The sequence below is a fragment of the Triticum dicoccoides genome, chromosome 7B (genome assembly GCF_002162155.2).
Source record: "Triticum dicoccoides isolate Atlit2015 ecotype Zavitan chromosome 7B, WEW_v2.0, whole genome shotgun sequence".
In the NCBI taxonomy this organism is placed as follows: Eukaryota; Viridiplantae; Streptophyta; class Magnoliopsida; order Poales; family Poaceae; genus Triticum; species Triticum dicoccoides.
The window spans coordinates 492914390-492938100 of NC_041393.1; the positions used below are offsets into that span (position 1 = coordinate 492914390).

The following is a 23711-nucleotide window of genomic DNA, read 5'->3' on the forward strand; positions in this document are numbered from 1 at the left end:
CATACCTTGCAACACAGGCAAGAACTCTTTCTTTGACTGTTCCATTTTGAACTACTTCAAAAAAATTATCAAGGTATGTACTCATTGAAAAACTTATCAAGAGTCTTGATCTATCTATATAGATCTTGATGCTCAATGTGTAAGCAGCTTCACCGAGGTCTTTCTTTGAAAGAAATCCTTTCAAACACTCCTTTATGCTTTCCAGAATAATTCTACATTATTTCCGATCAACAATATGTCATTCACATATATTTATCAGAAATGTTGTAGTTCTCCCACTCACTTTCTTGTAAATACAGGCTTCACCGTTAGTCTGTACAAAACTATATGCTTTGATCAACTTATCAAACTGTATATTCCAACTCTGAGATGCTTGCACCAGTCCATTGATGAATCGTTGGAGCTTGCACATTTTGTTAGCACCTTTCGGATTGACAAAAACTGCTGGTTGTATCATATACAACTTTCCTTTAAGAAAACCATTAAGGAATGCAGTTTTGACATCCATTTGCCAGATTTCATAAAATGTGGCAATTGCTAACATGATTCAGATAGACTTAAGCATCGATATGAGTGAGAAAATCTCATCGTATTCAACACCTTGAACTTGTCGAAAAACTTTCGCAACAAGTCGAGCTTAGTAGATAGTAACACTACTATCAGTGTTCGTCTTCCTCTTGAAGATCCATTTATTTAACATGGCTTGTTGATCATTGAGCAAGTCAATCAAAGTCCATACTTTGTTCTCATACATGGATCATATCTCATATTTTATGGCCTCATGCCATTTCGCGGAATCTGGGCTCATCATCGCTTCCTCATAGTTCGTAGGTTCATCATGGTCTAGTAACATGACTTCCAGAATAAGATTACCGTACCACTCTAGTGCGGATCTTACTCTGGAAGACCTACGAGGTTTGGTAGCAACTTGATCTGAAGTTTCATGATCATCATCATTAACTTCCTCACTAATTGGTGTAGGAATCACTGGAACTGATTTCTGTGATGAACTACTTTCCAATAAGGAAGAAGGTACAATTACCTCATCAAGTTTTACTTTCCTCCCACTCACTTCTTTCGAGAGAAACTTTTTCTCTAGAAAGGATCCATCTTAGCAGCGAAATAACTTGCCTTTGGATCTGTGATAGAAGGTGTACCCAATAGTTACCTTTGGGTATTCTATGAAGACGCACTTCTCCGATTTGGGTTCGAGCTTATAAGGTTGAAAACCTTTTTCATATAAGCATCGCAACTCCAAACTTTAAGAAACGACAGCTTAGGTTTACTGCTAAACCATAGTTCATACGGTGTCGTCTCAAGGGATTTAGATGGTGCCCTATTAAACGTGAATGCAGCTGTCTCTAATGCATAACCCCAAAACGATAGTGGTAAACTGATAAGAGACATCATAGATCGCACCATATCTAGTAAAGTACGATTACGACGTTCGGACACACCATAACGTTGTGGTGTTCCAGGTGGCGTGAGCTGTGAAACTATTCCACATTGCTTTAATTGAAGACCAAACTTGTAACTCAAATATTCGTCTCCATGATCAGATCATAGAAACTTTATTTTTCTTGTTACGATGATTTTTCCACTTTACTCTGAAATTCTTTGAACTTTTCAACTATTTCAGACTTATGTTTCATCAAGTAGATATACCCATATCTGCTCAAATCATCTGTAAAGGTTAGAAAATAACGATACTTGCCACGAGCATCAACACTCATTGGACCGCATACATCGGTATGTATTGTTTCCAATAAGTCAGTAGCTCGTCCCATTGTTTCGGAGAACGGAGTTTTAGTCATCTTGCCCAAAAGGCACGGTTCGCAAGCATCAAATGATTCATAACCAAGTGATTCCGAAAATCCATCTTTATGGAGTTTCTTCATGCGCTTTACACCGATATGACCCAAACGGCAGTGCCACAAATAAGTTGCACTATCATTATTAACTTTGCATCTTTTGTCATCAATATTATGAATATGTGTATCACTACGATCGAGATCCAACAAACTATTTTCATTGGGTGTATAACCATCGAAGGTCTTATTCATGTAAACAGAATAACAATTATTCTTTAACTTCAAATGAATAACCATATTGCAATAAACATGATCAAATCATATTCATGCTCAACGCAAATGCCAAATAACATTTATTTAGGTTTAACACTAATCCCGAAAGTATAGGGAGTGTGCGATGATGATCATATCAATCTTGGAACCACTTCCAACACACATCGTCACTTCACCCTCAACTAGTCTCTGTTTATTCTGTAACTCCTGTTTCGAGTTACTAATCTTAGCAACTGAACAAGTATCAAATACTCAGGGGCTACTATAAACACTAGTAAGGCACACATCAATAACCTGTATATCAAATATACCCTTGTTCACTTCCCATCCTTCTTATCCACCAAATATTCAGGGCATTTCCGCTCCCAGTGACCATTTCCTTTGCAGTGTAAGCACTCAGTTTCAGGCTTTGGTCCAGCTGTGGGCTTCTTCGCGGGAGTGACAACTTGCTTGTCATTCTACTTGAAGTTCCCTTTCTATCCCTTTGCCTTTTTCTTGAAACTAGTGGTCTTGTCAATCATCAACACTTGATGCTCTTTCTTGATTTCTACCTTCGTCGATTTCAACATCACAAAGAGCTCGGGAATTGTTTTCGTCATCCCTTGCATACTATAGTTCATCATAAAGTTCTACTAACTTGGTGATGGTGACTAGAGAATTCTGTCAATCACTATCTTATCTGGAAGATTAACTCCCACTTGATTCAAGCGATTGTAGTACCCAGACAATCTGAGCACATGCTCACTAGTTGAGCGATTCTCCTCCATCTTTTAGCCATAGAACTTGTTGGAGACTTCATATCTCTCAACTCGGGTATTTGCTTGAAATATTAACTTCAACTCTTGGAACATCTCATATGGTCCATGACGTTCAAAACGTCTTTGAAGTCCCGATTCTAAGCCGTAAAGCACAGTGCACAAAACTATCAAGTAGTCATCATATTGAGCTAGCCATACGTTCATAACGTCTGCATCTGCTCCTGCAATAGGTCTGTCACCTAGCGGTACATTAAGGACATAATTCTTCTGTGCAGCAATGAGGATAAACCTCAGATCACGGATCCAATCCGCATCATTGCTACTAACATCTTTCAACACAATTTTCTCCAGGAACATATCAAAATAAACATATGAAAGCAACAACGCAAGCTATTGATCTACACATAATTTGCAAAATACTACCAGGACTAAGTTCATGATAAATTTAAGTTCAATTAATCATATTACTAAAGAACTCCCACTTAGATAGACATCCCTCTAATCCTCTAAGTGATTACGTGATCCAAATCAACTAAACCATGTCCGATCATCACGTGAGATGGAGTAGTTTCAATGGTGAACATCACTATGTTGATCATATCTACTATATGATTCACGTTTGACCTTTCGGTCTCCGTGTTCCGATGCCATATCTGTATATGCTAGGCTCGTCAAGTTTAACCTGAGTATTCCGCGTGTGCAACTGTTTTGCACCCGTTGTATTTGAACGTAGAGCCTATCACACCCGATCATCACGTGGTGTCTCAGCGCGAAGAACTTTCGCAACGGTGCATACTCAGGGAGAGCACTTCTTGATAATTAGTGAGAGATCATCTGAAAATGCTACCGTCAAACAAAACAGAATAAGATGTAAAACAGATAAACATCATATGCAATCAAAATATGTGACATGATATGGCCATGATCATCTTGCGCCTTTGATCTCCATCTCCAAAGTACTGTCATGATCTCTATCATCACCGGCACGACACCATGATCTTCATCATCTTGATCTATATCAATGTGTCGTCACATGGTCGTCTCTCCAACTATTTCTCTTGCAACTATTGCTATCGCATAGCGATAAAGTAAAGCAATTATTTGGCACTTGCATCTTATGCAACAAAGAGACAACCATAGGGCTTCTGCCAGTTGCCGATAACTTCAACAAAACATGATCATCTCATACAACAACTTATATCTCATCACGTCTTGACCATATCACATCACAATATGCCCTGCAAAAACAAGTTAGACGTCCTCTACTTTGTTGTTGCAAATTTTACGTGGCTGCTACGGGCTTAGCAAGAACCGTTCTTACCTACGCATCAAAACAACAACGATAGTTCGTCAAGTTAGTGTTGTTTTAACCTTTGCAAGGACCGGGCGTAGCCACACTCGATTCAGCTAAAGTGAGAGAGACAGACACCCGCCAGCCACCTTTAAGCACAAGTGCTCGTAACGGTGAAACCAGTCTCGCGTAAGCGTACGCGTAATGTCGGTCCCGGCCGCTTCATCTCACAATACCGCGAACCAAAGTATGACATGCTGGTAAGCAGTATGACTTGTATCGCCCACAACTCACTTGTGTTCTACTTGTGCATATAACATCAACGCATAAAACCTAGGCTCGGATGCCACTGTTGGGAAACGTAATAATTTCAAAAAAATTCCTACGCACACGCAAGATCATGGTGATGGCATAGCAACGAGAGGGGAGAGTGTAGTCCACGTACCCTCGTAGACCATAAGCAGAAGCGTTATGACAACGCGGTTGATGTAGTCGTACGTCTTCATGATCCGACCGATCCAAGTACCGAACGTACGGCACCTCCGAGTTCAGCACACGTTCAGCTCGATGACGATCCCCGGACTCCGATCCAGCAAAGTGTCGGGGATGAGTCATGTCAGCACGATGGCGTGGTGACGATGATGATGCTCTACCGGCGCAGGGCTTCGCCTAAACTCCGCGACGATATGACCGAGGTGGAATATGGTGGAGGGGGCACCGCACACGGCTAAGGAACGATCCGTAGATCAACTTATGTTGTTGTGCCTAGAGGTGCCCCCCTGCCCCCGTATATAAAGGAGGGAGGGGGGAGGTGCGGCCGGCCAGGAGGGGCGCGCCAGGAGGAGTCCTCCTCCCACCGGGAGTAGGACTCCCCCCCTTCCTTGTTGGAGTAGGAGAGAAGGAAAGAGGGGGAGAGGAGGAAGGAAAAGGGGGCTGCACCCCTTGTCCAATTCGGACCAGAAGGGGGTTGCGCACCTCCTTTCTTTCAGCCTCTCTCCTCTATTCCCGTATGGCCCAATAAGGCCCATATACTCCCCGGCGAATTCCCGTAACTCTCCGGTACTCCGAAAAATACCCGAATCATTCGGAACCTTTCCGAACTCCGAATATAGTCGTCCAATATATCGATCTTTACGTCTCGACCATTTCGAGACTCCTCGTCATGTCCCCGATCTCATCCGGGACTCCGAACTCCTTCGGTACATCAAAACTCATAAACTCATAATATAACTGTCATCGAAACCTTAAGCGTGCGGACCCTACGGGTTCGAGAACTATGTAGACATGACCTAGAACTATTCTTGGTCAATAACCAATAGCGGAACCTGGATGCCCATATTGGCTCCTACATATTCTACGAAGATCTTTATCGGTCAAACCGCATAACAACATACTTTGTTCCCTTTGTCATCGGTATGTTACTTGCCCGAGATTCGATCGTCGGTATCTAATACCTAGTTCAATCTCGTTACCAGCAAGTCTCTTTACTCGTTACGTAATGCATCATTTCGTAACTAACTCCTTAGCTACATTGCTTGCAAGGCTTATAGTGATGTGCATTACCGAGAGGGGCCAGAGATACCTCTCCGACAATCGGAGTGACAAAACCTAATCTCGAAATACGCCAACCCAACATGTACCTTTGGAGACACCTGTAGTACTCCTTTATAATCACCCAGTTACGTTGTGACGTTTGGTAGCACCCAAAGTGTTCCTCCGGCAAACGGGAGTTGCATAATCTCATAGTTACAGGAACATGTATAAGTCATGAAGAAAGTAATAGCAACATATTAAACGATCAAGTGCTAGGCTAACGGAATGGGTCATGTCAATCACATCATTCTCCTAATGATGTGACCTCATTAATCAAATGACAACACATGTCAATGGTTAGGAAACAAAACCATCTTTGATTAATGAGCTAGTCAAGTAGAGGCATACTAGTGACTATATGTTTGTCTATGTATTCACACATGTATCATGTTTCCGGTTAATACAATTCTAGCATGAATAATAAACATTTATCATGAAATAAGGAAATAAATAATAACTTTATTATTGCCTCTAGGGCATATTTCCTTCACCATTGACCATTAATTCTGTCAAGAGCCTTTTCCCTTGCATTGAAAATTCTCATGTAAGGAATTTCTATCTTGTACTTCTCAAAAAGCTTCCCATGGAGTGTTGTTGGACCAAGTCCAGGTTCTTCTCTCAGCCAGTCCAATATAGCATCTGCCACCCACCTAGTTTTTGCTAGCTTGGTTTTGGCCTTCCCCCCTCCCCCTCCAGGTGGACAGGTGTGCTTGTGTGGGTTTTTTCTTTATCTGAAACAAAATAAAAGGGTAAAAAATAGTTAAGAAACCTTACTCAACAATCTGAAACTAAATTACTAACTGAACTTGGATTACCTGAATATATTTTCTCTTTCTCATACGAGATGCATGCAACTTCCACCTACACCTAGGATATGGACAAAAAACTGTAAACCTTGCTGGCTCACTCCTTTTAATCTTATAGGTGTTTTCAGATATAATGCACCATGTTGTCACTGCATTCCGACAGTCCACCATTGATTGGAAAATGGTGCCTACACTAAGCTCAGGTTTTTCCCTGTTCCACTCAATTATTGGCATGTCATCACCATCGTATTCATCCTCGATTAAGCTGTCCATGTTCTCCACCTTCTCTTCATCGTCAGTGTCATCAAACCTAGCTTGGCTGATGGGCTCCTCCATATATTCGTCATCCACTGCTTGCTGACTGGCTACATCGACCAGTTCAGGAAACATCATCTCGTCCTCATCATCATTTGTAGGCACTGCCTCGTCAGGTTCTGCATCTTCTTCTACACCAACTGCAGAAGTTACACGAGAAGCAGCAGCTGAATCGGAACCAGAATTGGCAGCAGGCATGTTGTGGCTCCATGAACCACTTGCTTTACTTGGTGTCGACCTACAAGGAGTGCCGGGGTGCTGGCTATTAGCACAGACAGATGATGTCTGAACTCCCTTCCCCTTCACCCATTCTGCGCGTGGCTGAAGCACATCGATTTGGAGTTTACCGAATCGGCAGCCAGCAATCCCAGCAAAAAGCAACGGCATATGATCGTCGCAAGTTAGTGGGAGAAATCTTTGCTCATCACTGCTGAAGTAATTCAGTTCAACAGCATCGACATCACTCCAGGGATAGGTGTTTCTGAGCTCAGCTCGCAAATCTTTGAAAGATATGCTGGTTTCTACCACTTTGGGATAGAAAAATGATGAAATCAAATGCGGTTTAGTACCACGCAGCACACTAGTTTCCATTCTAATCGCCAGCCGGAAAGCCAGTGCGGGATCAATCCTATTTTGTTGAAGCAAATAAAGGCTTCAGTTAGCCGGGTAAAATCGAGCACAAATTCGAACGATTCAAGCAAATAGAAGTCAAATACGGCCTACAATACGACTTAGAACGTCAATTCGAGAGGAAACAATGCTTACCCAGGTTTAATCCATGAATTATCTGCCGCGGATTCGACCCAATCCTCTCCACGGTCGACTGCATTCCGGGCGTCCTCACTCAACATCGCTATGTAATCCTAGATGGGGAGGTGGGCTATATCTGGCGGAGACGCGGTGTCGCCGACGAACGGAATAGGGGCATAGGGTGGAGGAAACAACTGCGGTGGACGCGGCACGACGCCGGCGGAGGGGGCGGGGCGGCGCCGTGCAGTGCGGCATGTCTAGATCTGTTTCAGATTCAGACAAGCTGCCCAATACGTGTCTCCTTGCGGTCCCACCCATCAGCAAGCAACAGTCAGACGAAGACTCAGCCCCACTCATCAGCAATTAACGGTCAATGGACGGTCAAGACGACAAACGGCCGCTATGAGCATTTGTGAGAGTTTCAGCTAAGGAAGAGGGGGAAAGTGAGCAAACGTTTGGAGCGTGGGGAAAAATGAGCACAACTAGGAACCAGGGGCACTAATTTAAATATCCCCTCTAAAATATGTCTATATACATCTGTATGTAGTTTGTAGTGAAATCTTTAAAAAGACATATTTTGAGAACGGAGGAAGTACTTGATATACCAAGTTAAGGTAACTTGAGGTGAAACAAGTCTTTAATTTGCATAGCACAAAGATCATTCTTTCCAAATTTGACATGTGGGTCTTTCTACCGTCCTCTACATGATTTTTTTTATTTAAACTTGTAGACATGATTTTTCAGCTAGCTACAAATACCCCATGCTCATGTGAATATATGATACAAATATAAGTTGATTTCCATTTCTCAAATGAGCTATTGCAAATTCATCCAACGGCAGTAAACAGGTTCCTGGAACTGCTTCGACAGCAACCATTGCAAGATATTCATATAAGAGCGGACCGTGGCATCCAAGATGCCGCCTCACATTTGCTCTGAAGTTTGAACTTTCTTCGTCGCAAAAAATAAAAGAGGTTCGAATTCTCTTGACTTGGTAGTAAGTATTTCTTCCGTAATGAAATATAAGATTTTGGTGATTATATCAAAAAAAAATTGCGGGGAGAGGGAGTACACAATGAAGACAGGACAACAGCCTAGTACTGTAGTAGTAGACTCTAGTACAACGTAAATACAGAACATTCTCGTCTAAAAAAACAAAATAAAATAGATACAGAACATTCTTCTTGGGTAGCAGGCGGGTCCTACCTCCACGTCGTTGTCGCGCAGGTTGCCTCGTCGTCGCGCCAACGCATCCAAATAATAGGAGCCATGGAGCCTGGCACAAGTTTGATTTTCAAATCATTTTCATTTGGCACCATTCAACCGAAGCGAAGTCACCCCGTGCTCGCTCTCACCTCTCACCTCTCACAGGACAGAGAAAGCTGCTGGTCATTACGCTTCCCCGCCGATGCCACCGCTGCCGAGTGGTTGTTGCTGACTTGATTGGTTAGTTGACCCGCCCGCAGCCGCCGCCGCTACCGCCAAGGGGCTCGACTCCTCCTCCGCCGACGCCGCTCTTGAAGAAGGTTAGTCAATCGTCGCCGCCGTCGCCCCCCCGCGCGGCATGGCGTCCTCGGGTGACCCCCTGGCGGTCGCGGTGGCCGTGCGCGGGGACGGCCGCGCCAGCCGCCGGGCTGCCAGGTGGGCCACCGCCGCCCCCGGCCGCGTCGCGCTCGTCCACGTAATCCCGCCCCTCGCCTTCGTCCCCACCCCCAGTAAGTTGATCTCGCCGCTTCTCTCCCCCGTCGATTCGGTTTCGCGCGGTGGCGATCATCAACGGCGAGCTGAGGTCCTTCTTGTTGTGGCCGTGCGGTGCAGCGGGGGAGCAGGTGCCGCTGGAGAGGATGGCGGCGGGGGTGGTGGAGATATTCTCGCAGGACCGGAGGGCGCGCGCGCAGGACGTCTTCCTCCCCTTCCGCCGCCTCTTCGGCAGCAAAACCGTCAGTCTTCGACCATCTTCCCTTCTTCGGGGCACCTGCTAGCCGCCTAGATCAGTGGTTCTGGTCGATCTGCTCGTGTCTGAATTCGAGCGTGCGTGCGTGCAGGTGGAGACGGTGGTTCTGGAGGGGGACAGCGTCGCGGAGGCGCTGGCCAGGTACGCGGCCGAGTCCGGCGTCCGCAACCTGGTGCTCGGATCCGCAACCTTGAGCTGGTTCCGGAGGTACTATATATTTTCGAGTTCAGAAAAGGCCGGAGTTTCGCTTTTGAGAACCCAACGAATCTGGATAGTTGTTCGCTTTTCCCCAAAAGAGGAACCGGAAATGTAAGTTAGTGTAGGGAGCGGAAAGGGGTGAGTCCCTCAAAAAAAAAGAAAGGGGTGAGTCCCTTTTGTGGATGGTGACTTGCCTCCTCTCTCATGTTACGCATTTGGCATCAGAAAGGCAGATAGATGCATCCACTGATCCACGTACATACAAATTTAGTTTCTGTTTAGAGACTGAACTATGTTCGGAAGAAAATACTGTAGGATAGTTTGCAAAGTGTGTGTTGGTAAGATTTGAAGCAGCAACGACAGTCCTGTTCATGTGTTGATTGTCAGCATATGCATCTGGTTTTGTTTTAAATTGATTTTATTTTTTTGCCCTATTTAGTCCCAATGGTCTCATCTCTTAGGAAGAGTTGGTGGGGGGAGATTCTAGCTAACTGAAAGGGCCATCCTAATTATTCTCTTTTACAAGGTTGAGAGTAGCTCAAAGTGATAGCACATACTCCCTCCGTCCCAAAATAACTGTCTCAAGCTTAGCACAAATTTGTACTAGAGCTAGTACAAAGTTGAGACACTTATTTTGGGACAGAGGGAGTACATTCTCATTCTCTACCTCTGCTCTCATGAAATATTTAAAAAAGGGCTTATAGCTCTCTAGAATCCTCCATTTAAAGGTCATACCTGCCATGCTGTGTGCGGTGTTTCCTGAGTCTATAGAATTCCTGCATGCAGTTCCATAACTACATAAGTATATTATCATTTCAGGGTTGAATCAAAGTTAGTACATATTTCTTAGTTCCATAGATTATCATTTTATCAACTTCAGATGCATTACCAACGCTTACGAGCATCTCTGTTTATGTATGGAGGATTTTTTAGCACGTTCAGTTTTAAGCCAGTTGTGCCAAATCTCCAAGATGTTATAAATGCTAGCACTGTTATCTTTTCAGGATATTATGGCTCCAAGATTTGCCCAATACTGTCTTAAAAGCCATGCCATGTTCTTGCAATGTATTTATCGTGTCCCGGCATGGATTAACTATAAAACTTGCGAATCAGACACAAACAGACAGTATGTTTTGCTCTATTTCTCTTTCTTCGTTACGTCTCAATCTGTTCATTTTTACCAATGGAATGGCATTCTGTTCTTAAACACATGCGTTTTTACAGACTCAAATACTTGCTCAAAGATCCAGTCAGTTAGTCATAGAGCATTTGCCCTACAACTGAGGAGCCAGTTGCAAGACAAACAATCATTGCACGACCTTCCTGATGTCAACACACCAAAATCTTCTGGAGTTTCTAGTTCTGACTCATGCTCTCAAGCCCGCAGTTCTCTTAGCAATTCTACGAGTGCTGCTCAAAGTTCAGAAAGTCATAGAAGACGTCTGTTTGGAAGCTTATGTCGAAAGACACCAGGGCGAACAGGGGACACAGATTTTGACGCCATTGGCCAGTTGAAGGAATTTCCTCATGTCCCCTTAAGTTCTACTGAAGAGGTCAGAGCTGTTTCCGATTACTATGATTGATGTTGGCTTCCAGATTTTCTGACATTAATACCGGTAATTGTGAGTTGGCATGTATTTTTGAGAATGCCTGATTTTTGTTGCTGTCATGATTTACAATCTCAGCGTATAGATGAAGAAGCAAAGCAGAGGAAGGAGTTGCAGGATAAACCGATGATGTATGTCGAAGCTTGTGAAAATCACGTCCATGCTAAGAAAAAGGTTAGTGATATATGATAAACCTGCAAGTTAATATCTCATTCCAAGCTAAGGTTAAATTCTTATGATGGTTGTCGTATATCTTAGTTACTGTTACTATTTAGTGTCCTAAAACGTTACTGTTTGGTAATGCTAATCAGTAACTAAGTGATACTCTGGACGATCCGTGTGCTTCATCGAGTGACATTTTATTCACATTTGCGCCATCTCCTACTTAGAAGTTTGATACTAATTCCCTAAGTTAGTTGCTACTTTGCATACACTACGCTTTGCATTTGGTCATTTTCCATTCCGAGGGAAGGTTTTACTCAGTCCTTATCCATTACATTATGATGTTTCAGATCCAGGTGCTTTCTAATGGGTGTAGTGAAGATTTGCAGAAGGTGCAAGATGCACTACAGTGGGAGGATTTTTTCAAACAAAAAGCTGCACCGGAGAAAAACAAACATTTCAGAGCTATTGAAGAAGCTGAGATGGTGAAAGAGGCATTCACTCGTGAGACTTATTCCAAGCACAATGCTGAAACTGTAACCAACATGGCGACTACAGAGAAGGCAAAGGTTCTGGATGCTCTTCTGTCAACAGGCAAAAGTTGCAGGCGCTACTCGAGACATGAAATAGAGCTCGCCACCAAGAACTTCTCTGATGCAAAAAAGATCGGTGAGGGAGGCTATGGGATTGTATACAGGTGCACCCTTGATCACACTGAAGTAGCTGTCAAGGTTATCCAACAAGATTCCCGTGGCAAGATTGATGAGTTCTTTAAAGAGGTACTCCGATTTATATTTCTTTTACGTGTCTCCTTGTAAATCTCTTAACATTCATACTGTGTTGTTAATACAATAATACCCATAAACAGGGGGTCAATGTAATTTGATTTAATCTATTTTTATTATCGATGGGGTATTTATTAAATGCTTTGATTTTTTTTCCACATGACGCAGATTGATATTCTCAGCCGACTTCACCATCCCCACCTGGTTTTGTTGCTTGGGTTTTGTCCTGAAATTGGATGTCTTGTATATGAATACATGGAGAATGGAAGTCTGGAAGATCAACTTATCGACAACGAAGGGCGCCAACCACTCCATTGGTTTCTGCGCTTCCAAATTATTTTTGAGGTAGCTCGTGGGCTTGCATTCTTGCATGGAACGAAGCCAGAGCCCATTGTGCATCGTGATCTGAAGCCTGGGAATATCTTGCTGGACAAGAACTATGTAAGCAAAATAGGTGACGTAGGTTTTGCGAAGCTCATATCAGATCTAGCGCCAGATGGTTTCACGGAATACAGAGACGACACCGTCATTGCCGGCACAATGTATTACATGGACCCTGAGTACCAGTTAACTGGGACAGTTCGTCCAAAATCAGATCTTTTCGCTCTGGGGATCATCATTCTCCAGCTGCTAACTGGCAAGCGTCCGCAGGGGCTAATACTTAGTGTAGAAGAGGCCATCCGAAAGGGCACATTTCCTGATATTCTCGACGTATCTCTGAATGATTGGCCAATCGCTGAGGCGGAGATGCTGGCAAAACTGGGGCTGCATTGTACGGCGCTAAGATGCAGGGACCGGCCTGATCTTGAGCAAGAGGTGCTTCCAGAGCTCGAAAATGTTCTAAGCAGTGTTACCAGTTCCCGGAAGTTTGAAAGTCCAAAAGCAGTTGTGCCAAGCCACTTCATCTGCCCTGTATCACAGGTAAAATTCTCTACGTAAAATAGCGCCAGTTCAACTGTCACTCTAGCTTAAGAGACAATTTCGATGCAGGAGGTAATGGATGATCCTTGTGTTGCTGCTGATGGTCATACCTACGAGCGCAGGGTGATCGAAGCTTGGCTCGAGGAACACAAGATCTCCCCAATTACGAAACACGTGCTTCCGAGTCTGACCATAATTCCCAGCCATTCCTTGCACGAAGCGATCCAGCAATGGAAGCGGTCATCTAGATGACTGTTGTTTCCTGTCAAATCTAGATGATTTTTGGTTCCACTTTGTAAAGTAGGAGATAGTTGTATATCATAGTAGCAGGAAGATTTGGTCCTCTAGGTGATCCATCTTGTCTTCCATTCAGAGCAGGTACAGCCTAAATGGCTTCCTGAAATAACTACTGAATCCGATGCACCCAAGTGCTAGTGTGTGACTATGGTTTGGACGTTGCTGCTGACCACCTGAACTCTTGGCCTTGAATACTCTCCAAGATCACATAAATATTTCCGCATACAAATTTGTTGTTTCTCGCGCTTGGAAACTGCAAATCTTTTATAAACCATTTGGATAAGAAAATATTTTGCATTGCCAGCGTCAATGCTTAAGTACCGGAACACCAAGAGTCTGTTGACCACCTTTTCTACAAATGCCGCTTCTCTATCCGCCTATGGGGATTAGTCAAGGACTGGCTGCAACTGGTGAGCATTGATACTTCCTCATGGCACCTCTCAGGCAACATCGAAGAGTGGTGGGTGGGCCTCTCCGACACATCTATCCCCAACAGGAAGGCGATGGCCTCGCTCACCATGCTAGTCGCCTGGACCATTTGGAACGAGAGGAATGCGCGAGTGTTCCGTCAGAAGAGTGCTCCGCCGACGGTTCTACTCGCCAACATTAAGAAGGAGGCCACGCTTTGGGTATCAGCGGGTGCAAGCAAGTTGGGATACTTGATGACGCGAGAGTAGTTGGTCACCTTTATTTCGGGTGTTGCGGCGCTGTCACTGTTGTAACACGAACATAAACTCTATTCCTCTTATTTAATGAATGAGGCAAATCTTTTGCCTCTCTTCAAAAAAAAAAGGAGGATAACAGCTCAACACACACAAAAATAATTATATAACTAGGCATAGCCTGTGTGATGGATGATTCTCAACATACAATTCTACTTTGCTCCAGAAATGTCCAGCGGCACTTCTACTTCTTTCGGAACAGGTGATGTGCAACCATCCATTCATCACCATTGTTATATCCAAAAAGTTCAGCTACTGAGATGAAGAATGTCCTCCAATAAGCTATCCATTTGGTAGCTGATTCCCTCCCATAAGTCTTCTCAAAGATTGGCCTTATGGCAGCGATGTTCTTGTCCATGCGTTTCAGCCACTCCTCGCTACAGGCAGACATTGCATACAAAATTAGCATGCCGTGTCATTGTATTGTATAAACTCTAGACATGAATGTCCCTAAAAAAAAACTCTAGACACCAATGAAGTTTGTTGCATCGGTAGCGAAATGCAAACCAGGAAATTCTCCAACAATTAATTCACAGTTCATCGCATAGCATTTTTACTTTGATATCAAGGTTTGCAATGTTATTTTGCATTTCATACCTAATCAATTTAGCTCACCCGGAATCATGTTGAGGCACATGAAGTAAAAGGGATACAATACTTTGAAAGTTAGGAAAGGCATACCTAGTTCTAGCATAATGTGTGCCACTGACAAGCCAATGATTGACCACAGATACATCTTCCTGCAAAATTGTAGTAAGTGAATATCAATATTCATGTTTGATCAATGGCCAACCAACATTCATATTTGGCTAGGAACGCTGCTATACACACGATGCCACGCAGACGATTTGTGGACGATGCTAAATTCAAGCCATGTGATGCACAGCAGCAGCACTGTTCTACGGTTGGATTTGACTGTCGGCTACACATCGTGTGTGCAGTTTCGTCTGCACAGCAATTTCGTTTGGCTAGGGCAGAGACAAGTAACCTACTTAGGTACTAACCTGAAAGTACAGAAGGAGGTTTGCTGATGGCATTGTTCCTCCAGTAAAGAAATACCTTGTGATCCAATCATCGTCATTCTTGTCCTGTTGAAAATGTGATGCCTCAGTTCACATGAGATTTACACTACAGATACATTTATAGTAATACAGTTCTCAACAATAATTTAATGAGTCTAGTTTAGTACAAGAGGTGAACTTATTTCACTTCCGCAGAAACGAATAAGAGTTCTAAGGACACTCGTGAGTGTTAGTAATGAATAAGTTTTTTTTTGAAACAAGGCAAAAGACTTGCCATTTTCATTGATTAAGAAGAAAGTGAGAATTGCCCGGTTAATTGACGGAAAACCGGGCTAAAACCGATACAACCCCACCCACATGACATGGGCACCACCGGCCAACTTGGCTACCGACATGGGACACACCATGACGGCACAATAAGTTTATTACCGCAAGGAACTTCTATCACTATCAGTAGGAACGAGATTGGTGAGAAGTGAACTTCACATATATGTCAACGGATACAAATAGAGCTACAATATAAGAGGTACTACCATGACCGTGTGATAGGAAAGCTATTTCAGATGTAGCCAAGACCAAATGACTTGTCAAAATGCAGGATTATTAAAGTACCTCGAAGTGATACGCAAATGTCTTGTGGCAGAAGTAGTGAACAAACAATAAGGAATCCTCTTTCATCCATCTGGATATCTTCTTAAGAAGTGCCTTGTAGTTTTTCATGTGCTACATAACAGGCCCATTACAAACACTCCTTTACCTTAAGGAATTATTAAAAGGGTCGAAACCACAGAAAATCCAAGTTATACCTCAAACATCTCTATCGATATGATCCTGTCAAAAGAACGCTCCATCTCAAACTTGCTGATGTCTGCTACAATGATCTCAACATTGGATAGCTCATTCTCCCTGTAACAGAAACGAAGTCTTTACTGCAGGACTACCGAAATCATGGGGCCAAATGGTGGTAACAATTCTGTCAGTATGTCTAGCAAATCGAAGGTTGAATGGTTGATGCATGTGAAAGATCATTTCCATTAGTATTTGAAATAACTAGAAATTTTATGAAACTAGTAAGTGACATATGAACATAATCAAAATGAAATCAAATTGAGCTGTCATCAATATGCTCTGGTGCAAACTTCAAAAATGACCACGAGAAATATAAAATGGTCACTACATGGCAAAAGAATGCACTCATCAGGTCCTCTCAGCAATAAAACTGTTGCACGTACCTACACTGCTCTTCTATAAAAGCCTTTTGAGTTGTTGAGTTGCATATCCCCGTGATATTGCAGTTCCTATATTTCTTTGCTATGTATACAGAGAGGGATCCCCATCCACATCCAACATCGAGAACGCTTTGGCCATCTTGCAGCTGCGCCCTCTCACAGTACAACTCCAACATTGCAACCTCGGCATCTTCTAGGGTGCTTGAATCATCAGGGAAGTAACATGAGCTGGAAAATTACGGAGCGTGTATGTGAATTAACAAACGAAGCACAAGATGCATGTTAAACCAAGTACTAGCTTTTACTCGTGTATAACATCATAGTAGATTCAAATATCTCGCCCAGCATCTTTTCTACCACTCAAAAGCTAGGCATGTGACCATTCCTGATACTAGTGTGCATCATGAAGCACAAACCTGTATTTGAGGTTTTTTCCGAGCACTAGCTTGAAGAATGTGGTCGGCAGCTCGTAGTGCTGGGTTTTAGCTGTGTCCGTTTCGATGGCAATGGGCATGCCTTCAAGTGCTGCATCACAAACCAAACGTAGTGCACGGTAAGTCGGACAGAACAGTAACTAGACAAAATTTTGAATTCGAAATCTCAGGGAAATCGCGGAAAGTAGCGGATATGAACTGATAACTGAAATCTGTACGCACGCGAACTGGCCAGATCTACTGGCAACTGCTACCAGGCGTTTCCCTCGCGAAAAATAAAATAAAAAGGGAAAAATGCTACTGGGTGTTCGCCCAGATATTCGGACACTATTTGCGGAGAGTAGAATGGCAGCGCAGCGACCAGCGAGGGTGGAAGAAACTGCATTTGGGCGGGCGGTGCGTACAGTGGGCGAAGAGGATGAGGTCCTGCAGCTGGAGCGGCGCGGAGGGGAGGTAGCCGAGGCGGAGGCGCTGCGCGAGCAGGAGGCGCGTGAGCCGCCGGGTGACCGCGTCCGGCAGCAGGTTGCGCTCCAGCGCCGCCAGCGCGGACCGCGCCGCTGCCTCGTACGCCCGCGCCGCCACAGCCGCCGCCGCCATCTTGCTCGCTTCCGGCGCCCGGCTGCTGGCTGCCGCTAGGAATTTGTGCTGGGCTGCCGTTTGCTTCCGTGATTGACGTGCTTGGGTTGGTGGCAGCCTAATCGGCTGGGGGTGGTCAGTGGCGCGGCTCGAGTGAACGTAAAACGGACACGTCGCCTCGATAACGAAGCAAAGGGGCACGTGACCGTGGATTTGTCTCAGAAAATGTTGGCGCCGCCTAAAAAACGTGACAGTGGATGGATGCGGCATCTTCGAGGTTCAGACCATGGCGGCGTCGTTGGCGAAACAAGAACACCACGGTGGCACGGTGATGTCCAAACGAGATGCAAATTCAAATCCAAGAGGGGTGTTCTGGTTTTTCCGAGAAAAGAGTTGTTCTTGTTGAGCATATTGATTATTATGAAAAATGAGATGGCGTAGGATATTATTCTACCTTGCATTGTACTCCTATAAATATATGCCCACGAGGCTCAAGCAATACAATAAATTATTCCACCAATCCTTCTAACATGGTATCAGCATTACTTCGATCCTAAACCCTACCCCGACCGACGATTCTCTATCTTTCAAGAGAAGAGTGAAACGCTTCGTCCCGTCCGCTCCCGCGAGCGGCTGGGCGAAGCCCTAGGCGCCGTCGGCCCTAGCCCTCCCCTACCTCTCCTTCCCCTCGCCGCCGCCAGAGGGCGCGGCCGGGCAAAGCCTGGTCCGCGTCGGCGGCGGCGGGGCTCTCTTCCCTCCTGGCTTGGCGGCGCGCGGCACGGGACGCGGTGGTCGGCGGGAGCGCCGTGCTCGGCGTGGGGCGCGGCGGCGGCGAGGCGCGGCGGCGGCGTTGGCTGGCGTGCTGGCGGCGGTGGCTGCGCGGGCTAGGTGGGGCGTGCCTGCGCGTGGACGGCGGGGCTCGGCCTCTTGATCCAGATCCGGATCGGGTCCCTCCCGCGGGCTGCACGTGGGCGGCGCGGGCCGTGGCGGTGGGGTGGCGTGGCTGGAAGTCGTCGGCGTGCTCGTCGTGCTGTAGACGGCGGCCTGGACGGAGGCGCGTGCGGGGGCCCGGTGGTGGCGGATGGCCCCGGCCAGATCTGTCCGCTACCGCTCCTTGCGGCGAGGGCCGTGGGCGGCGCGGGTTGGCCGCCTCTGCACCGCTCCGGCGTGGTGGAGGCTCCGACGTGGTGGTGCTTCGACGTGCTGGCTCGTGGTGGCTCGGTCCGGCATGTTCGGGTGGATGCGGGTGGCTCGCCGGAAGCGGGAGGTGCGTGTCCGGCGGCTCCGACGCTTGGAGCTCGGCGGGCGGCGCGAGTTGGGCAGTGGTCCGGTGTGGCTGCTGCTCCGGCCGTGGATGGCTCCACGGCAGCTTGGCAGGTCTGGACCGTTTCACGGCGGCGGTTGGTATCCTTCGGCGGCGGCCGTCGGTGAGCGGCCTTTTTCGACCTTCGATTCCTCCCCTCGTCGTCCGGGCTCTACCCTCGTCATAGGGCTGGACCGCTCCCAGTTGCGGTCCATTGCTCGTCTCGCGCCCGTGGCTGCGAGACAGAGCTCGTCTCGCGCCCGGCAGCAGGACCGAGCTCGTCTCGCGCCCAGCAGCAGGACCGAGCTCGTCTCGCGCCCGACAGCAGGACCGAGCTTGTCTTGCACCCGGTGTAGTAGGACGGGTGATGGAGGCCTTTTTTCGGCCGGCCCTTTGGGTCTCAGCATTGGGGGCCGTTCAGGGGTGTGTAAAGGAGCGACCTTTCCACTCGTCTCTTTGGTTGGGGTAGAGACGGGTCTCGGGTGCGGTGGTGTCAGGGTCTTGAATGCCGGGGCGGCGGCCCTGGTGGTGGTAGCGCAGTGCTCATGGGCAGATCCCGTGGCTTGGTGTTGCCCGGTGATCATGGCCGTGTGGGCGGCATGGTGGCAGGGGTGTGGCGTTCGGTGGCGGTGAGTGTTTGCTGGGGTGAAAACCTGTTCTATCCTCGGACGGACCGGCGGCGGCATAGCGCGTTACCTTCTTGAAGGCGTCGTCGCAGCTCTCACTGGTCATTGTGTCGCTCCAGGGGAAACTCTGACCCCCGGGTCAGGCGGTGGCGGCGCGCTAGCGTCGTAACCTTCTTGGAGGCGCCGCCTTGGAGCTCACGATTCATCATATGTGGCTTCATCTCTTCGCGGTTGCGTGTTCACGGTGGAGGTACCCGATTGCTCTTGTAGTGTTAGGGGTGGTGTTGCTGCGCTCAGCGCCTATGTATCCCGCCTTGGGTGTGTGGGTCTGTTGTCGTGGGTTGTGTTTGTACTTGAGTTGTGGTTGATCTGTGCTTTATATATAAAGCGGGGCGAAAGCCTTTTTCGGTAAACCCTACCGCCGTCAATTCTGCACCCGTGCGCTGCGCCCGGGGCAGTCAGCCTCCATGACCGCCGCCGGGGGCCGCGCTGCATGTACCTAGGGTTCGTCCGCCGGTCATGTTACCCGGCTGCCCTAGAGATAAAGTATTTTTCATGATCTCTTGATCCGGGTTTTCGCTTTGTCGCCGGTCGTTTTGGTCGGCGTTTTCTTTTTTGGTTTTCCGATCTATACTTGATCGGTTTGCGTCGCCCGCCGCCGCCGTCGACCCTCCTCCGCCTCTACTCCGACACCAGCGCGACCGGCAGGCTCTTCACTGATCCGGCGGCCTCGTACGACAGGCCGCCCCTCACGGCCGTCGTCCGCGCGCCGCCCCCCTCGTCGATCTAAGCCGACTGTCACCACCTTCTCCGACCAGGACACCTGCATCGCCCCTACCCGGCGGCCTCGCGCCATGCAGCGGTCCATCATAGTCATCGTCGCGCGCCGGCCCACCCGTCAATCCACGCCACCCGCCTCCGCCACGTCTGCATGGCGCTGCCCTGCGGTCTGCCTCGCCGGCCTCGTCCCCGGCTGCGTCGGGTCGACTGCATCAGGCTCGTCGGCTGCCTCAACTCGAGCGCCGCTGCTATGTTGGTCGCTCGGGCCTCGCTGCCCGGGCGCCGACACTGCCAAGTGTCGATGCTGACACGCTCGTTCGCACGACGTGACACGCCATCTGTCACCATCGGCTTCATCTCGGACTCTGCCGCCAACTGCCTCCACCGAGCGGTGTCCCGACCTGCGCGATCGGCTTGATGACCCGCTCGCCGTCGTGATCTGCCTCATCTACACCACACGACCGACCTCGCCCGTCGGTTGCGTGCACCTCCGCATGTCCCATGAAGATCGTCCCTGAGTTCAGCGCGCCCCTCCATCGATCGAGCAACGGGTAGCCGCTGCGTCGCCCCGTCGGGTCGCAGCGCCGCCGCCCCGTGGTTCTCCTGGCGGCTGCAACAACTCGCGCGTCACCGCTGCGTCGCCTCTTCGGGCCGTAGTGCCGCGATACGCGGTCCCCGCCGCCCCGAGGCCGTCCTCGCAGTTGCATCAACCCGCGCTCCGCCGCCCCCTCAGGTTGTAGCGCCGCGGCCCGCGGTCCCCGCTGCCGCCCGAGGTCTTCCCACCATCGCCCTGACCCATCTGCTGCCACCACGTCGCCCCTTCGGCCCGTAGCGCCGCGGCCCGCAGTCCACTCCGCCGTCACCGTGCGTCGACCTCACGTGGTATGCATCGCGCCGTCTCCCTCGGCGCGGGAACGCCACAGTCCGCGTCATTCTTCATCTACTTCAAGCATCGCCGCCGCACTTCTAACCTAGCCGCCGCAATTGCTCTTCTTTGGCCGCTGCCGCGACTACCCCTATAGTCGTCGCTGCCCGTCCAACCCCTTCGTCTTCGTCCAGCACCAGCCAGTCGCTAGCGTCCCCATCATCTACCTAGACAACTTCATCTACTTCGACAACCACGGGCAACATCGGCCCCGCGCCGATTGGCGCCGCAACCGTCGTCGAGAGTTTCTCTGCTGGTCTCTTCGTGTTGGGGAACGTAGTAATAATTCGAAAAAATTCCTACGTGTCATCAAGATCAATCTAGGAGATGCTAGCAATGAGAGAGAGGGAGTGCATCTTCATACCCTTGAAGATCGCTAAGAGGAAGCGTTACAAGAACGCGGTTGATGGAGTCGTAGTCGCGCTGATTCAAATTGCGGAAGATCCGATCCAAGCACCGAACGGACGGCGCCTCTGCGTTCAACACACGTATAGCCCGGGGACGTCTCCTCCTTCTTGATCCAGCAAGGGGGAAGGAGAAGTTGAGGGAGAACTCCGACAGCATGACTGCGTGGTGGTGGAGCTTGTGGTTCGCCGGCAGAGCTTCGCCGAGCTCAACGGAGGAGGAGGAGAAGGAGGAGGAGGTGTAGGAGGGGGAGGGCTGCACCAGGGGCTGAGGTGCGGCTGCCCTCCCACCCCCTCTATTTATAGGGTGAAGGAGAGAGGGGGCCGCCCCCCTAGATGCATCTAGAGGGGGGGCCAAGGGGGGAGACTTCCCCCAAGAATGTGGGAGGCGCCCCCACCCCCTAGGGTTTCCAACCGTAGGCGCCTTGGGCCCTTGGGGGGCACACCAACCCACTAGGGGGCTGGTTCCCACCCATATTCAGCCCACTTGGTCCCCCGGGGTAGGTGGCCCCACCCGGTGGACCCCCGGACACCTTTCGGTGGTCCCGGTACAATACCGATAACCCCTGAAACCTTTCCGGCGACTGAAACTGGACTTCCCATATATAAATCTTCACCTCCGAACCATTCTGGAACTCCTCGAGACGTCCGAGATCTCATCTGGGACTCCGAACAACTTTTGGTAACCACATAAAATTTCCCATTACAACTCTAGCGTCACCGAACCTTAAGTGTGTAGGCCCTATGGGTTCGGGAAACATGCAAACATGACCGAGACATCTCTCCGGCCAATAACCAATAGCGAGATATGGATACCCATATTGGCTCCCACATGTTCCACGATGATCTCACCAGATGAACCACGATGTCGGGGATTCAATCAACCCCGTATACAATTCCCTTTGTCCATTGGTATGTTACTTGCCCGAGATCCGATCGTCCGTATTCCCGTACCTCGTTCAATGTTGTTACCGGCAAGTATCTTTACTCATTCCGTAATGCATGATCCCGTGTGTAAGTGCATCTAGTGCCACCCCTAGTTGGTTTTGGAGTATTGACGACAAAGTTGGTTGAGGGACTAATGTGTTTGTGAGAATTGCAGGATAACGCGGGTAGTAGTCCCATATTGATTCGGTGTACCTACCAGAGATGACCCCTAAAAATGTGTGAAGACATTGAAGACAATGGTGGCCTGTGAAGATATTCACATTGAAGACTATGACAAGAAAAGACATCGCATGAAGACTATGGAGTGCGAAGACATAGTTGTTTTCGTAGTTTCCTTTTCTTCTTTGTTTAGCCATAGGAACCACTGTACTGTTAAGTGGGGTCCAAGTGAACAAAGTCAGAGTGACTGAGGTGATGCTCAACCAAATCCTATGTCTTCTAGCAAAGACAATGAGAGCAAATCTTATCCAGAGCTAGACGAGTCAGCTTGGCTTGTAGCTCAAGCTAAGATGCCGCGTGTGTTTGAAATCTAACCGTTGGACACGTGTCAGTTCCTTAGTGACCCAGGGTCATTTTGGACAAATCCGGTCAGGTTGCCTCCTGGCTATAAATAGCCCACCCCCTACACCATAAATTGGTGGCTGCTCAGAGTTAGTGCACGACTTTTGTCGTTTGAGAGCAACCCACCTCCGAAGCCTTTGAGAGAGAATCCTTGCGAGGACAAAGCCCAAAACACCCAGAGCCAAAGAGTGTTAGGCATAACTGAAGTCTTTCTGTCTGCATGATCTGAAGACTTATTACACTTGAGGACTCTGAATCCTCCAGCCGGTTAGGCGTCGAGTTCTGAGCATTCAAGAGTCATTGTGGATTGCTAGTGAACGAAGTCTGTGAAGGTTTGGAAGTCTCCCTTGAAGACTTACCAGAGTGATTGGGCGAGGACTAAGTGTTCTTAGCTCAAGGGGAATAAGGTGAAGACACGGTCTTATGAGTTGAATCTCAGCCTCCCTAACCAGACGTATAGTTGTCACGGAAACTGGAACTGGTCCAACAAATCCCTTGTCCTCTCTGAGCAACTGGTTCTATCCTACCTCTCTCACTTTACTTACAGTTTGTCTTCGTGAAGTCTTTGCCCACTTGCCTGATCTGATTGACTTCACTGTGTGAAGACTGTTGTTTGTTTGGCTTCACACTATCTTCCATCCTGATCCATACTACCTAGCT

The 23711-nt window shown here is 47.9% G+C and overlaps 2 protein-coding genes across 2 annotated transcripts; one reads left to right on the forward strand and one right to left on the reverse strand.

Annotated features, from left to right (window-relative positions):
* Nucleotides 1-8961: 8961 nt before the first annotated feature.
* On the forward strand, nucleotides 8962-13747 carry LOC119336939 (U-box domain-containing protein 34-like). Its single transcript, XM_037609028.1, has 9 exons — nucleotides 8962-9312; nucleotides 9416-9537; nucleotides 9643-9758; nucleotides 10754-10875; nucleotides 10974-11302; nucleotides 11435-11530; nucleotides 11869-12297; nucleotides 12472-13224; nucleotides 13294-13747. Exons 1-9 carry the CDS (start codon nucleotides 9162-9164, stop codon nucleotides 13474-13476), a joined length of 2301 nt encoding a protein of 766 aa, XP_037464925.1. The 5' UTR covers nucleotides 8962-9161; the 3' UTR covers nucleotides 13477-13747.
* A 572-nt stretch (nucleotides 13748-14319) lies between these two features.
* On the reverse strand, nucleotides 14320-17594 carry LOC119336940 ((S)-coclaurine N-methyltransferase-like). Its single transcript, XM_037609029.1, has 8 exons — nucleotides 17333-17594; nucleotides 16911-17019; nucleotides 16498-16722; nucleotides 16072-16171; nucleotides 15878-15988; nucleotides 15248-15331; nucleotides 14925-14983; nucleotides 14320-14620 (listed from the first exon to the last, which is right to left on the reverse strand). Exons 1-8 carry the CDS (start codon nucleotides 17523-17525, stop codon nucleotides 14428-14430), a joined length of 1074 nt encoding a protein of 357 aa, XP_037464926.1. The 5' UTR covers nucleotides 17526-17594; the 3' UTR covers nucleotides 14320-14427.
* Between the last annotated feature and the right edge of the window lie 6117 nt (nucleotides 17595-23711).

Excerpts from the sequence above, each read along its gene's own strand:
- LOC119336940 (XM_037609029.1), bottom strand. The coding sequence starts at position 17,525 with ATGGCGGCGGCGGCTGTGGCGGCGCGGGCGTACGAGGCAGCGGCGCGG. Across the intron at positions 16,723-16,910 it reads GGAAAAAACCTCAAATACAG|CTCATGTTACTTCCCTGATG; the intron begins GTTTGTGCTTCA and ends GTAATTTTCCAG. Across the intron at positions 16,172-16,497 it reads TTTATAGAAGAGCAGTGTAG|GGAGAATGAGCTATCCAATG; the intron begins GTACGTGCAACA and ends TTTCTGTTACAG.
- LOC119336939 (XM_037609028.1), top strand. The coding sequence starts at position 9,162 with ATGGCGTCCTCGGGTGACCCCCTGGCGGTCGCGGTGGCCGTGCGCGGG. Across the intron at positions 9,313-9,415 it reads CGCCTTCGTCCCCACCCCCA|CGGGGGAGCAGGTGCCGCTG; the intron begins GTAAGTTGATCT and ends CGTGCGGTGCAG. Across the intron at positions 13,225-13,293 it reads TCATCTGCCCTGTATCACAG|GAGGTAATGGATGATCCTTG; the intron begins GTAAAATTCTCT and ends ATTTCGATGCAG.